The sequence below is a fragment of the Populus trichocarpa genome, chromosome 15 (assembly GCF_000002775.5).
Source record: "Populus trichocarpa isolate Nisqually-1 chromosome 15, P.trichocarpa_v4.1, whole genome shotgun sequence".
NCBI lineage: Eukaryota > Viridiplantae > Streptophyta > Magnoliopsida > Malpighiales > Salicaceae > Populus > Populus trichocarpa.
Genome location: NC_037299.2, coordinates 11,533,953 through 11,549,002, shown reverse-complemented (window position 1 = coordinate 11,549,002; position 15,050 = coordinate 11,533,953). Strand labels below are relative to the sequence as shown.

Sequence of the window (15,050 nt, the reverse complement as noted above, 5' to 3'; positions counted from 1 at the left end):
CTTCTGATTGTTGTTTGAGCTCGCGGCATCGGTACCCCATTTTGCAGGCGAGCTGCGAGCATGAAGCTGTCCACCGCTGTTTTTTTTTATAGTTTGCTGTTAAGGCGGTCGCTTTTTCCTAGGACCGCCGCCTTGCACGGCTGCATTGCTAGCGTTGTGAAACCGGCTTTTTTAAAGAGAGATGTCGGGGGCTGTGGCCTCGAAAGAGAACTGAACTGAAGGGCTCGAGATTCAATGTTTCAACCCCACCAAACTGATGCCTAATGCATGGAAAATATTGCGAGAACTTGTGTGTAAATATAATTATTTATTTGTTTTCAATCATATTTTGATAACTTTTTAACATATTTCCCTCTTTAAAACTTAATGCCTCACTATACAATCATCATTAGAACTTGACATGTACTAATTTAATAGAGTAATCAAGGTTGCACTGAAATCATGATTACATTTCATGCCACCAAACATGCCATTAGTCAATCAATTAGACAAACAAAAACAAAATCAGGACTTCGCTTCTAGCTGGTTGCATCCTAGTAAAAAAAATAATTTTTTTTTAATTTTTTTATATCATTTTAATATACTAATATCAAATATTATTTTTTAAAAAATAAAAAAAATATTATTTTAATATATTTTCGAGCAAAATATTTTAAAAATAATTTTCACTTCATTGTAAACTACCTCAAATTAGTTTTTTTTTTTACTTTTATATTTTTATTGCTTCAACTAGATTAATCTTTTTATTAAACACAAAAGGTATTAAGAAAAAATATTATAGTTGCAAGAGTTGACCGAGTGGTTAAAAAAGTTGACTATTTTTTCTTGATTTCTGGGGTTTAAAATTTTAGGCAAGCATATACATAAATGTATTAAATTCTCTTAAATACACTATGATATAAACTCTTTTAAAAAAAGAAACAAAGAAAAGAATTGAAGAAAAAAAGGGAGGCCAGAAGAGTAATTTAGAGAAGTGGGAGGACTTAAGAGGAGACCAGAACAGAACTACTTGAAGTTGAAGCCTTGGAAGGTCCGAACGGTTAACACAAGAACACACCTACCTTTCTCATTTTCACAGCCACACCCCTCTGCCTATAAACCCCCTCCCCCCTCCTTTCTGTTTCACTACAATTAAAATCCTAAACAAAACAAGACCCCTTCTCAACTAGACAAGAATGGCAGGCAGTGCAGCAGCAGCAGCAAACTTGGAAGATGTGCCATCACTGGATCTCATGAGTGAGCTCCTCCGTCGCCTGAAGTGTTCTGACAAACCCGACAAGCGTCTCATACTCATCGGTTTGTCTCATTTTTTACTCTTCCACTTTCTCTCTCTCCACATTACAAGTAAACTACGCACCTTGTTTTGTTTATGTAGCATGATGTGCATTTCCTGAAGTTTTGGTCTTTCTTGGTTTTTAATTCCAGGGTGCATTCAGATCCAGGAACTCTTTGTGGTTTTTTTGTGCTGAGATGTTTTCTTTTGTTTTTTACTATGCACTGTTTGCTTAGTTGCTGAGGTAATTGAGGAAAAGGAAAAGGAAAAGAGTAGAGCTTTTTTTTTACTGTTGCTTTAGTAGAGAAGTGGGGTTTTGGTTTTTGCGTGTTCATAGAGTTGGGAATTTGAGGACATATTAAAGAAACCTTCTTTACGGGGCAATTTTAGACGCGCGAGTGATTTTTCCGGTTTTTGTGCTTTTGATTACATTGAGATGCGGTATTTAATGAATGTAAAACTAGAATTACTTTTCTTAGATACTTTGTGCCCGCTTTGTTTCGCAAGTCAAGTCATGTCAATCTTTGGCTATATTTTCAAAATTGAATTGAAGGTTGATGATGCTGCGTGGTAGAAAGAAGATTTGCAGTGTTTATGGCCAGTTTTGTTTTGAATAGTTAATGTTCTGAGACTCACAAGATGGAATTTTGACATTTCTTGTTAAAAGGGGGGCATTTCTAAAAAAATATATTGCAAAATCTTCATTTGAATTCAGAGAGTTCACCACATCGATCTTCACTCATCATCTTTTACACGTATAATCTGGAAATTTAACGTCTTTCCATTCAGTGGAAATGCTTTGAGACAATGGCATGATCATCCTTTTCTTTACGTTAGTAGATAAAGGTTTTGTTTGATTTCTTTGCATCAAACCTTTTTATTTTCTTTTATTGTAACTCTGTATGAAGAATCTTTTCTCCAAAATTAGTCTTGGCTTATTTTCATTCTTGCCCCAAAAATTCTTATCTGTTAACTTTCTCAGTGACACATAACAGACCCAATTGGGGCTTTTCTGGTTTCTATCTGATTGCTTGTTTAAAAAAAAAAAAACAAAAAAAGATTTTAGACTGTCTGCCTAGTTGGGAGTTAATATTTGAAACTAACACGGCTACTTTGAAATAAGCGTGATTAAATAATTAGAATTTGATTCAACTAGGAGGACAAAATGAATTGAACGAACTTGTGAATATTGAACTACTTTTTTGGTTAAACTTTCAAATCCACGATGTGTATCCTGTGAATATATCATGTGCGCTGCATAATGCCCCGGAAATTGACCACCTCAGTACATACTCATGTAGTAACAAATGCATATTTTCTTATTCATATTATTTGGTGAAAACTTTCTATTGATTCCACTATGTTTGTTAGCAACCAATCAGTCAATCAAACCCAGGCTTCGGTCAGAAGCTTCCATGGTTGTAATCTTTTAGTTTTGTGTTTGGCAGGCCCTCCTGGATCTGGAAAAGGTACTCAATCACCAATCATTAAGGATGAGCACTGTCTATGCCACTTGGCTACTGGTGATATGTTGAGAGCTGCTGTTGCTGCTAAAACCCCTCTTGGCATCAAGGCTAAGGAAGCAATGGAAAAGGTTGAATTTGCAACCATTCTTATCTTTCGTGATTCATCTTTGTTTATTTTTTCGTAGTTCTGCTGGATTTAGCTAATGGAGTGCTTCGTATGGTTTTCTCAGGGGGAACTTGTTTCTGATGACTTGGTTGTTGGCATTATAGATGAAGCAATGAAAAAACCTTCATGTCAGAAAGGTTTCATTCTAGATGGATTTCCAAGGACTGTGGTCCAAGCACAGAAGGTATCGCTATCTAGTTGTATAATATATATGTGAGTTTGAATAAATATAAACATTTCTGTGTGTGTTTTTATATGTTTCTAGCATTGGACATATTCAATTGATTTTTTTGTAGATGTTTCTAACCATAAATTGTTTACCTTTTATGTGCACAGCTTGATGACATGCTTCAAAAGCAGGGAAGTAAAATTGATAAGGTGCTGAATTTTGCAATTGATGATGCAATTTTGGAGGAGAGGATCACAGGTCGCTGGATCCATCCTTCTAGTGGTAGAACCTACCATACAAAATTTGCACCTCCCAAGGCTCCTGGTGTTGATGATGTAAGGGAACATGAACGGTCCTTCTCTTACATTTTTTTTGTTATCTCGTTTTATTTAATTGGATTTTCGGATGTATATATTGATGATGGGAGAACATAGGGGAAATGAAACTGGTTAAAGGGTGTACATTTGTTGTAGATATCAATATTTTCAAAATATGGGAGTCTGTAAAAGCAATTGTGAATTGTTCTTGGTAATTATGATTGCCTACTCTTGATATTATTCTTATAAGTTGATTAGGCCAATAATGGATCTGACTTGTCAATATTTAGTCTGAGTGGCAGTGTCCTGTTTGTATAGCTGTAGAATGTCTATGGACAGGTTATTCAAAAAAAATATTGAAACAAGAGAATATTGTCCGTTTATGTTTGACAAGGGGCTGGATATGTCAAGGGAAGGTAATATAGCCATGGATTATCTATCTTGACTAAAACCCTTGATCAAGACATCGGTGGCGTCGAATTAGGTAATTTAAGAGAGGTAGTAGAAGATTGTTCACAGGGAATCCATTCGGCACCCGCATTTGGGGTGTGTTGGTTTGTGAAATTGTTAAATAATCAAGGTTATTTGAATATGGTTGAGACTGTTTCTTATACATGTTTTCCACTGTGATCACCGTGCTAGCTGCATCAATGTTTTTGCAAGTCAGCAGATGAAAGTATGTTCACAAACTTGCTTCTTTCATTTGATTTCTTGAAGGTAACTGGAGAACCTTTGATTCAACGCAAAGATGATACTGCCGCTGTTCTTAAGTCAAGGCTGGAGGCATTTCACAAGCAAACTGAACCGGTAAGCTTTCTGGCTTTATTTCGTTACCTTTGGTGACATGAGATGGGGTTGGATTCAATCACCTAGTCACCCACGACAAAAGGGATGTTGATCCAACTCTTCTTATAGTATTTACTTCTCCCTACATATAGGACAACTATTTTCATGGATGTTTGGTATCGCATTTATTTTCATGGATGATTACCACGTGTTTGGATAGTATCGAGCCACGTGAATCACCTCATTTGGTTTTAGCCATATGATGTGCCTATGCATCTAGATTTCATCTCCATTTGTAATCCTGCCCATGTCTTGCCAGATCGACATGTCTTAGTTCTGTCCTCCTGAAATCTGATGGTATTCTGGATGCTGGGAATGCAGGTTATTGATTATTATAAGAAGAAAGGTGCTGTTGCAGAGCTTCATGCAGAGAAACCTCCAAAGGAGGTTACAACTGAGGTTAAGAAAGTGCTTTCCTCTTGAGACGGAGGCCCTTTCGACCCTTTACTTCAGTGGATTTTCTTTTCTTTTGTACTAGACATGTTTTCACACAAGCTGATCATTTAGCTCCCCTCGTATTTTGTTTGCAAATTGCCGGCGCTGCCTTTTGTCATTGAGGTAATAACTGAGTTCACGTTGAAATAAAAGATACTACAGGGTTGCCTTATTTTCTTTCTTTATCGTTGTTGGTTTTATCAGTGGTATTGCGGTAAAAAATCAGATACGCTTAGAAAAACCGGCAACATTTTGGCTGCCTATTTGGTAATTGGCAGTCTCTCATTCCCTTAAAACGTTGCAACAGGCCACCAGTCTGCTTCGAAAAGGCTCTATTCACATACATGCGGCAGCCTTCAGAGGTGGTAAGATGCTAGCAGCAAAGTTAGGATGCGTGTTTAGGGTTAGGAAGTGAAAGGAACCCAAGTTAAAGGCTTAAATCCAAATGGGTTTGATCAGCCTGAAAGTGCTTCTGAAGCTGGCACCTTCCTCCTAAAGCTGCCAACATGCACAAGGCATACATACTCTTTCAAATGTCAGCAGATAGTCTAATCGTAATTGAAAACACGACACCCCTTAAGAAACGCAATTCGATCCAACAATGTATCATTTACAACAAGTCGACATTAGCATTAGGGCACAAAGGATACTGAGCAGTTGTTTCATTTCATGGGTCTTGAAGTCGGTGACGTGCTGCATGGATGAGGTGCAGCGCCCTACATATCAACTGTAATCTTAGCATCCAGATGAGAGATATCCTGGAAAAATGCCTTGAAATGCTCATAGGAATACTTGACATCATCAACAGAACACATTTCTCTTATACTGTGCATCGATAGTTGTGGAGCACCAACGTCAACAGTACGAATCCCAACACCACTAGCTAGGATTGGACCGATAGTTGAACCACAGCCCATGTCATTTCGGACCACAAAATCCTGCATTTACAGTGATTTCATGATAATTAATTCATCTACTAATGACTGAATTGCTACTACCTAGGCTGCAAGCCTTGCAGCATACAATCTCCATTTCACTGGCTATATTTTCCGTGCCAATGGTGAAAAAAATTAGAAAATTCAAAGTCCGAGCAGCCATTTGTTCTATTTTGATTTGTGATAGATATATTTCGTCCCCTGAGTACAAAGAATTAAGGACTCAAAAATCAGTGTGAGAATGCGTCTGGTGACAATTTTTCCCCGTCATTTTGACTATCGAATGTCATCAATGCTTGAAATCACATTGTTTAGAAAGAATGATGGGGAACAAATTGAACAGAACCATGCTTGTCCAAATTCTTATATAGAATAAAATAATTCATCTCAATCAAATCATAACATTAGTTGTCAGAAATTCTGTTTGCTATCGTTGTTCAAAATCATGATATTTAAGTCGGCAGAAAACTGACCTGGGTGGGAAGGTCATGCTTCGTTGCTATCTCCCTAAATAAAAAGCTAGTGATTGCATTTGTTGCGTAGCGCTGATTCGCGTTGTGTTTGATTACAAGCCCACCATGCAACTTGGGCTGATGATTTTCTTCATGCTTGTCCTAGAAACGAGATATCCCATGTTAGAACAGTCTGAAAGAACAACCCCATCTAAATGAGCAATGAGGCAATGTACCATATAATTAGGATGGAGGGCATGAGCCATGTCAGCAGATACAAGGAAACTCTTCTGGATTGCCTTTGGAAGCAGCTGAAAATAAATCAAAGAAAAGAAACAATTATGATTATATGAATTAAACTGAGATTTAATTTCAAGATTATATCCCACTCCTTTTGACCAAGCATCCCCAAATTTTGTTCCTCCACACAAACCCATAAGCCCCAATTGATGTGACAGCCCTTCCCTATGCAGATGGACTGATATCAACATAACCCGCAAATCTTAGGTGTAAAATTTACAAGAGTCATTTCACTATTGCACACCTATCCAAATTAATCAGACAAGTGAAACATGAAAAAAACACTACTATGCTGGTAATTATGGTTAACCTTGTGACTTAGACTTGTAATGAAGATGCATGAATAAAATGACTTCCAATAAAATAGAAACCAATACTAATCCCTTTACAACTATAGCACTCAGATAATAAACTCAGCTCAGAAATCCAGAACTCCCCCCAAATAGTAACTATTAAGTTTTTGTTTTTTTCCCTGAAGCAGAAGTCAGAGTCAGAAATGAAAAGCACCTTGGAATCTGAGTTGAAAGAACTTGTGATTCGTGACAGAGCATCTAACATGACAGGAGACCCGGCTCCTTGTGCTGAATCAGATCCTATCTCTTCATGGTCAAACAATGCCACCATCCTAACACCACTCTCATCCTCAAGGTCGCTTTCAGAAGATGTTGCATCTATCAGTGCCTGAAATCAAATTGAAATGGCACAAATAAGAATCAGTTTCTGTGGGTTAACACTCTAAGAGCAAAGACCAGTGTTTCTCTTGTGCAAAAGTGAAAAGTAACAATAAATGTAGATGGGATAATAGCAGCCATTTTGATGCTGAATAACATGTAACTGAAGTACGTTGTCAACGCAACTTATAACAATTGTTCAGATGATTGCCAGTTTTGATCATTAACAAAATTTGAATCCATTGCCTTGCACACCCAAAGAAAGAAAACGGCAGTGGAAAAAATTGATTCTACCAATATAAATAATAACATAGCTTATACTCAAACAACACTAAACCTCATATTCAAACTTAATCCCATTATCCATAGTGAAACTCATTCTACCATAAACCAATACTAACTTCCAAAATATAAAAGTAGCTGAAACTCAAATAGGACAAACCTAAAGTTCAAACTTCAAGTGGAAAACGAAATCCACACAATCACTTTAGCCAAAAACGAATACAAACCAATGCCTAATGCTCAGCACAAGCAAAGAAACTTTGAATTTGATTCTGTGTTCACTACACAAGAGAGAACACTGTAGGTTCTGTGTTTAGTGCAGCAAAAGGCATCAGACAAACTTGTAGTTGAGAGATAGAAAGCCAGGGGCAATGGGATGTAATATCACCTAAATTGACATGATAACTTCGATCTGACATGAGGTGGCATTCTTTGTTCAATAGAACAACAGCAAATCTTGTAGTCAGAAAATAGAGAGGCAATGCAGTAGTGATGAGATTGGCGTACCGGACCTGATATCATACAAACCAACATGATTTGCAACCTAACAACAGCCCATGTAACAAGTAATACCTTCAGAGAGCAGAATGAGCTGCAGAGGTTATCGAGCCTTCCAGAGAAAATAAATTCCTTTGCAGCTCCAGCTATTAGACTTGGTTGAGTATCGCATGCTTGTAATTCAAAGTCACATATATCATCTACTTTGCACCCAATCTGATTTGCAATCATCTAGAAGACAAGAAAGAAAATAACAGAACAGCCATCAGAACTTAAATCAAAATTGTCAAAATAAACAGAAAAAAGGATAAAAGAAGAGAATATATTCTTGCTTCAGTTTACTAACCTCTAGTACAAGTGAGTGGTGCTTTGAGGAAATCGTTCCTTTATCAGATTTCTTCCCATCAGCTTGAACTTCTTCACTCTTAACTGGACCATTTTCAGCGGCGGCTTTATTGAGCTCTGCCTGTAAAAAGAAGTTTGCTAATAGAGAGCAGAAAATATTGCAACAATATAGAGACTTCATCTCATACACTAGTATCCTAAAGAAATATCCACTCTCTCACAATTAAGTAACCAAAATATTGCATGCTTACTAGTGATTTAGCATTAATGCTCGGAAATTTGAAAAGCATATAACTAACTTCTGTTCGTAAAGCAGTAATTAGTTGTCTAGCAGTAATCTTTGAGCTCGAAAGGCAAACAAAGGTTCTCTCTTTCTTAGTGTCAATTCTTTAAATGCATTAGGTGGCTTCAAGTTCAAGTTAAATCTGTAAAAAATAGATATGGTCAATATTAAGAAGACACAAAGACACATAGTTTAGAGTGTCAAGGAAATCTATAGCTCTTCACATATATTGAAGAAAAAGTTGGATGAAAATAATTTATTCTAACTAACTACGTAAAGAAAAAAATCCTTTGTAGTGTAGGACACAATGTTCTCAAGGTTTGTGCTAAGATTTTTTATGATAAATTGCAGCGAATCTATTTTAAAATTTCATAAATCATAAAGGAATGTGTGCATCATGCTTAATGCCCATTTTATAGGAATATTATGTTTAGCACTAATAATTTGATTCATCATTATGTTGTTTCACAGCAAGAAACATATTTTGAACTGTAATTGTGGAAACTAGAATAAAAGCATAAATTCAAGTACACCAACAAACATATGAAAAAAAAAATGTGTGTGATTCAAAGGTTACCTTAATTGATGTTGCCAAGACAGGAAGAAGTTGACTCTGTGTGTTCACCTTAAATCCATCAGTATTAACAGTCCTGTTCAGAACATAACAACATGAAATATCATAACACCAAGCAAAGTAAAGATGAGACTACCCAATCCTAAACCCGTGAGAATCCCAGGCATTAATAGCATTATATAAAACAAGATCAAACAAGTAAAGAAAGTAATTTGTCTAGCTACCAAACCTCTCTAAGTGAATTGCAATTGTAGGGACACGCATAATGGGTTCCTCAATTCTAACTAGCCGATGTGAGTAGGAAACCAAACCATCCTTTTCTTCTTTTACAATCACCCTCCCTGCCACTGTCAAGTCACGGTCGAACCATGTATGCCACAAACCACCTCCATATGTTTGAACTCCAACCTCCAAAAACCCACCTTTCGTTACCTGACCAGTCAATCCATTCCCCAAACACCAAATTCAGTAACTTACCCAACAAAGTGCACAATTTTCAAACAAAACCAGCAAATGATCAATACTTTGGACAAGTATCACCTTGGAAACAGGTTTCAACAAAACCAACAAAGTGCACAATTTAAAAAAAAAACAAAAGAAAAGCAAAGTCAATTTGAATATCACCTTGGAAACAGGCTTCAACTTGAGACAAGGACTATCAGTGTGAGCACCAACTATATAAAATCCATTGCCTGCTACATATCTAAAAAATCAAAATAATGAAAAAAATATCAGCAATAAATAACTAATAAATAAATAAATAAAAAGTAAATGCAATCCATTTCCTGTCACGATAACAACAACAACAATAATTCATAAACAACTAAAACGAAGCAAAACAAAGGACCTTGCTTTAGCCATCGATAATCTGAAAAAATCTAAAATCTAAAAGATGACATACTTTTTATTGCTCAAAAGTAAAAACAAACCTCTTTTTTTTTTAAATAAAAAATATAAATTAAAAAAAGTTGACTTTTTAGTCTTATATAATTTGTAAACAACCAAATAAAGGAGCTTAACCTATCAGCTACAAAATAATTATTTTTCTGTGATTAAAAATAATAAATAAATAAAGAAGAAGAAGAAGAAGAAGAAGAAACATACTTTTTACCAATAGCGAAAGCAAGGATGGTAGAGTGATTCCTGGTGAAGAAATAACGCTTTCCAGCTTCCAATTTCCAATCGTGTCTCTCTGAAACCTGCTCGTATCCTGCATTCTTCAATCTCCTCTTTGCCTCCTCTATCAAAATCAATCAGTCAAACATATTTTACTTTCATTTTTTTTAAAAAAGATCTAAAACAAACAGAATCTATCTGATATATATATATATATATATATATATATATATATATAGAGAGAGAGAGAGAGAGAGAGAGAGAGAGAGAGAGAGGATTACCGACGGCATGAAAAGCTGTTGGAGAAGCGTTTAAGAAGTCGATGAGATCAGAGGCAACGCAGTATTCTTGTTCTTTGTTATTATTTGCCATTTTTCCTTCTTCGTAGTATCAAAATCTGCTTTGCTCAGATGCTGTTTGAGTGTTTTCTATTCTATGCTTGATTTTGTGTTGAGCGTGGGTATATATGGATTTGTCTGTGGATTGGGCGAGAGATTGCTAGTTGGGCTGTGGGGTGAAGTTTTAGAATAACTTATTATGTCTCATGGGCTGTGGCCCAATACACATACATGATAATGCTCTTTTTACATGCAACATCTGTGGAAGTTGGAATATATACCCTACCCAACCCACCCATATGTACCAAGTTGTTTAGCTTGATTTTTTTATTTTTATTTATTTTTATGGTATTAACCCCGAGGGTCATCTACTCATCTTTCACACTAAAATTCATTGAATCTTTGCATATTTGAATATTTTTGAATTAATATGGATGAAGTTGTGAAATTTTTTTTATTAAATTTGTGATTTCTATGTTTATGATCTGAGTTGAGAAATTCAAGTTTGGTCATTTCATACTTTCTTACTAAAACTCTATTTAGGAACGCGATACAAACCGTTTTCTTAAAAAATTTAATTTTTTTTTATTTTATTAAAAAAAAGAGAGAGTGAAAAGTAGTATGGAATGAAAAAAGAATGACGGGAGAATTTTTACTCTACAAATATTAATAAACAATAAAATTCAAATTTAGTTTAAAGCATTAATATATATACATAAATTATAATGATAACATGTAGCATACAAATGAAAAGTGTTTTTTCCAAGTTTAAAAGAGGAAGGCACTTTCCCCTCTTAAAGCCTTACGCTTTTTTATTATTATTATTATTATTATTAGAAAACATTATTTATTCGCTTATTTTCTAAAGAGTTGTCAAACAGTTGAAAACTGTGAAAAATAATTTTTCTACAAACAATCAACACATAAAAAGTAGTATATTCTATAAATAAAGTGCACATTTTCCTTCTCAATTATATCGCACTATCATATTGAATTTTACCCAAAATTATCCAAGTGTTTAATGATCCCAAGTTTTATTACTATACTTGCTTTACAATAATGACCTGTAGTCAAAAGTAATAATGAAAGTTACCCTATGCCAAATATAGTTAATTAGTTTCTTTTTTTAATTGTAATAGTTAATAAATTTTAAAAAACTAGAGGGACCAATTATACAATAGCTAAAATAGATGGGGGGGCAAAATAAACTTTTCAAAAAAAATTCTAAAACGACATTGATTTTACCCTTCCTTTGCACTTCAATTCTCAGTCTTTCAACTCAACTCTTTATTCCAAAAAAAACATACAACTGAGTGATAATTTAAACTTAAAAGGGTTTGATTATTAAAAAAAAAATATTTAAGGGCCAAATTAAAAATTTATAAAAAAATCATTATTCTAGTACACCGTGAGTAGATGAAAAAGTGAAAATGGCACAGTAGTTTCCCGCCTTAGTTTCTGTTTATTGACTACTGTAGGCCTACTCTGCCCGCGAAAATTAACAGAATCTACCTACCCACTAACAGAATGACGAAAAGACCCCTTTCATAGTCTTCTCAATCCCGCAATAAATAGGAGGCGTCTTCGTCTTTTAACCACAGTTTTCCCACTCCGGTAACTGATTCAAGAATCACAAGAAGAAGTCACCCAAATCAAACAAGGCGCAAAAAATTCCAAGTTGCCAAGAAATTAGCACAAGCAGAGCTTCAATGGCGAAATCAAGAAACATCAAGAACCCAATCTTTACACTAACCCCATCACCAGTTTATCACTTGCTCTCTGCCTCTCCATTCACTTCTCTTCTTTTCTCTCCCAAGAAAAGCCCGAGAAACTACAACAAACTCTTGACACCACCAACTCTATGCTTAATTTCACTTCTTGTTTCCATGACTCTCTTTGGAGTTTCCATTCTTGGCTTCACATCCAATTCTCAAGATTCACTTCCATGCTCTCTAAACTCTCCATCTTCTCTTTCATTTCCTTCTATGTCCATTTCGTCAATGCTTTTGACCTCCCTTTCTTCTGTTGTTCCCAAGAATGTGGAAGATGAGCCAAGAATGGCAAAGACTTTAATGGCGCCATTACCACTGCAGCCCGTTACTGGCAATGTGTCAAAAGAGGAGAAAGAGTTTTGGGAGCAACCGGATGGAAAAGGGTACAAGCCATGCTTGGATTTTAGTCTCAAGTATCGAAAGGCATCTGCGAGAATTTCAAAGGAGAGAAGGAGGTTCTTGGTGGTGGTAGCCTCCGGGGGATTGAACCAGCAGAGGAATCAGATTGTTGATGCTGTTGTCATTGCAAGAATTCTTGAAGCAGCTTTGGTTGTTCCTGTTTTGCAGGTTAATCCAATTTGGGACGATGAGAGGTAACTTGGAGAATGTTCAGGATTTCTCTGTGTTGTATATTTCCTTAGGACATTGTTGATTTTAATGAGAAATAGAGGGTTATCTTCTCTCTTTGTCGATTATGTGACTGTCATTTCTTGATTGTTTTCACTGAAGCATTCTTGTTTATGGATTTCTCTCAAATACCAAGTATCGTGGTTGTGTTTTCTTCTCTTCAAAAGATTCTTTATATCCTCGTGAATTTATTACAGTGATAATGATGTATCTGCAACTGTTAATATAGGGCATTAGTTTCTCAAATATTGGATCACGCAGTTTTGAACTCTGATGAATCTAAAATGTACGGGTTATTCTATGATTCTGTCTGTTTTCCAAAATTTCAGTGAATTCTCGGAGATTTTCAATGTTGAGCATTTCAAGAGAGTTTTACGAGCTGATGTACGAATTGTATCGTCCCTTCCCTCCACACATTTGATGTCAAGGCAGTCCATTGAAAACCAAATTCCTTATGATGTTTCACCGTATTGGATTCGTGCCAGGTTCTCCAGACTGGTAAGGGCAGAGTATAGCTCTTGGTGTGCTATTCGTTTTGTTAACAAAAAAAAATAATTGCCTAGCCTTTCATTACTGTACAAATCTTGATAGCTTAGTTTCAAATTTGAAACAGCTATGGGTTTAAGAGGTTGAATCAGAAGTTTATGCTGGGATAGATGCCAAGATTTTGTGCATTTTCTAGTTTAGAATGAAAATGTATCTACAACTGAAATTGTTAAGATAGCAGAATAACAATCTGTAGTATACCTTTGAGGTTGTTTACAAACACTTCTTCAGAGTCTCAGTAGAGAGAGAATTTTCTTTTCTTATGCTTTTTTAATGGTTTCTGTAGCTGAATGAAGAAGGCCTTCTTATTCTAAAAGCATTAGACTCCAAACTTTCCAAGAATCTTCCCCCTGATCTGCAGAAGCTGCGATGCAAGGTAATGGTCACATCATTGAATTCCCATCAGGTAGAAAATTCTGAATCATAAGTACCACTGAAACTGCCATATTTTTCTTCAAGGGGAATGTCATGTGAATTGCAGGTTGCCTTCCATGCATTGAGATTTGCAGCACCAATACAGGATCTTGGGAACAGGCTTTCAAAGAGAATGTGGATTGAAGGTCCATATATTGCCCTCCATCTCAGGTTAGAGAAGGATATCTGGGTCAGAAGTGGATGTCTCAGCAGTTTAGGCCCAGAATATGACAAAATCATCGCCAAATCACGGGAGTCTCAGCCTGAATACCTTACAGGAAGGTTGAACATGAACCATATCCGGCGAAGACTTGCCGGCCTATGTCCCCTTAGTGCACTAGAAATTGCAAGGTAAAAATTACCAGCATAAGTTTGAAGTCTAAAGGGAACTTCGTTTTCAGACTATAATCGGAGACAGATGAATTACTGCAGGTTTTTAAAGGCTTTAGGAGCACCAAGCACTGCTCGAATATACATTGCTGGAGGAGAGCCATTTGGTGGCAGCCTGGCTCTGCAACCACTGATTGCCGAATTCCCAAACGTAATAACAAAGGAGATATTGGCAAGAGGAGGTGAACTGTCACCATTTATCAAGAAGGCCTCAGCTCTGGCTGCTATAGACTACATCATCTCATTAAGCAGCAACGTCTTTATACCTTCCCATGGAGGAAACTTCGGTCGAGTCATGCAGGTAAGCGGCTGCAAAACTTGATGCAAATAATTCCATGAAGAAATACCAAAATGAATTTTACTTAACCTGGCTGACATCATTTGTCTGCTACTATTTTTAACCACCTAAAGCAGACTTGAGGGTAGTTAACATCTGTTTTTCTGAGTTCAACTTCACAGGGTCACCGTGCTTATGCTGGTCATAAGAAACACATAAGGCCTAACAAGCGAGCCATGCTTCCCGTATTCGAAAACTCCACCTTTGAATTCGGAAGCATCATCAGGACGCTGCACAAGAAATCTCAGGGCCAACCTGAGCCAAGGACTAACAAGAGAGACCGAGATGTGATTGCATATCCAGTTCCTGAATGTATGTGCAAGCACCGAACACCAATTTTTTGAGCTACTCGACAAGTAGACTGATGTTGTTGTATGCCAATTGTAATAGCTTTGTACTTTTTCCTTGTTTCCACATGTACAACAACTCGTGTATTACCATTTTGTCCATACTAAATTTTCGTGAAAACCAAGCTCCACTTTCACCTATATTTTGATA

At 36.2% G+C, this 15,050-nt stretch overlaps 3 protein-coding genes across 3 annotated transcripts; 2 read left to right on the top strand and 1 right to left on the bottom strand.

Annotated features, from left to right (window-relative positions):
* The first annotated feature begins 1,014 nt into the window (after window positions 1-1,014).
* Window positions 1,015-4,844, top strand: LOC7463110 (adenylate kinase 4). The gene is made up of 6 exons (XM_002322201.4): window positions 1,015-1,296; window positions 2,722-2,867; window positions 2,970-3,089; window positions 3,242-3,409; window positions 4,109-4,198; window positions 4,559-4,844. The coding sequence occupies exons 1-6, from the start codon at window positions 1,176-1,178 to the stop codon at window positions 4,658-4,660; spliced, it is 747 nt and encodes a 248-aa protein (XP_002322237.1). The 5' UTR covers window positions 1,015-1,175; the 3' UTR covers window positions 4,661-4,844.
* Window positions 4,845-5,227: 383 nt separating this feature from the next.
* Window positions 5,228-10,575, bottom strand: LOC7454697 (probable aspartyl aminopeptidase). Its single transcript, XM_002321651.4, has 11 exons — window positions 10,410-10,575; window positions 10,117-10,252; window positions 9,637-9,715; window positions 9,242-9,444; window positions 9,016-9,088; window positions 8,157-8,276; window positions 7,886-8,041; window positions 6,867-7,040; window positions 6,296-6,370; window positions 6,081-6,221; window positions 5,228-5,610 (listed from the first exon to the last, which is right to left on the bottom strand). Exons 1-11 carry the CDS (start codon window positions 10,498-10,500, stop codon window positions 5,389-5,391), a joined length of 1,470 nt encoding a protein of 489 aa, XP_002321687.1. The 5' UTR covers window positions 10,501-10,575; the 3' UTR covers window positions 5,228-5,388.
* A 1,350-nt stretch (window positions 10,576-11,925) lies between these two features.
* Window positions 11,926-15,024, top strand: LOC7454696 (O-fucosyltransferase 37). The gene is made up of 6 exons (XM_002322200.3): window positions 11,926-12,831; window positions 13,195-13,363; window positions 13,698-13,787; window positions 13,893-14,176; window positions 14,258-14,516; window positions 14,675-15,024. Exons 1-6 carry the CDS (start codon window positions 12,176-12,178, stop codon window positions 14,894-14,896), a joined length of 1,680 nt encoding a protein of 559 aa, XP_002322236.1. The 5' UTR covers window positions 11,926-12,175; the 3' UTR covers window positions 14,897-15,024.
* Window positions 15,025-15,050: the final 26 nt, after the last annotated feature.

Bases quoted from the DNA above. Each gene is read 5' to 3' on its own strand.
- LOC7463110 (XM_002322201.4), top strand. From the start codon at position 1,176: ATGGCAGGCAGTGCAGCAGCAGCAGCAAACTTGGAAGATGTGCCATCA. The intron at 1,297-2,721 runs GTTTGTCTCATT...TGTGTTTGGCAG, and splicing joins CAAGCGTCTCATACTCATCG to GCCCTCCTGGATCTGGAAAA. The intron at 3,090-3,241 runs GTATCGCTATCT...TTATGTGCACAG, and splicing joins CTGTGGTCCAAGCACAGAAG to CTTGATGACATGCTTCAAAA.
- LOC7454697 (XM_002321651.4), bottom strand. From the start codon at position 10,500: ATGGCAAATAATAACAAAGAACAAGAATACTGCGTTGCCTCTGATCTC. The intron at 9,716-10,116 runs GTATGTTTCTTC...TTGATTTTTTAG, and splicing joins GCTTTCGCTATTGGTAAAAA to ATATGTAGCAGGCAATGGAT. The intron at 5,611-6,080 runs GTCAGTTTTCTG...CTGTAAATGCAG, and splicing joins AGCATGACCTTCCCACCCAG to GATTTTGTGGTCCGAAATGA.
- LOC7454696 (XM_002322200.3), top strand. From the start codon at position 12,176: ATGGCGAAATCAAGAAACATCAAGAACCCAATCTTTACACTAACCCCA. The intron at 12,832-13,194 runs GTAACTTGGAGA...CCAAAATTTCAG, and splicing joins CCAATTTGGGACGATGAGAG to TGAATTCTCGGAGATTTTCA. The intron at 13,788-13,892 runs GTAATGGTCACA...TGTGAATTGCAG, and splicing joins TGCAGAAGCTGCGATGCAAG to GTTGCCTTCCATGCATTGAG.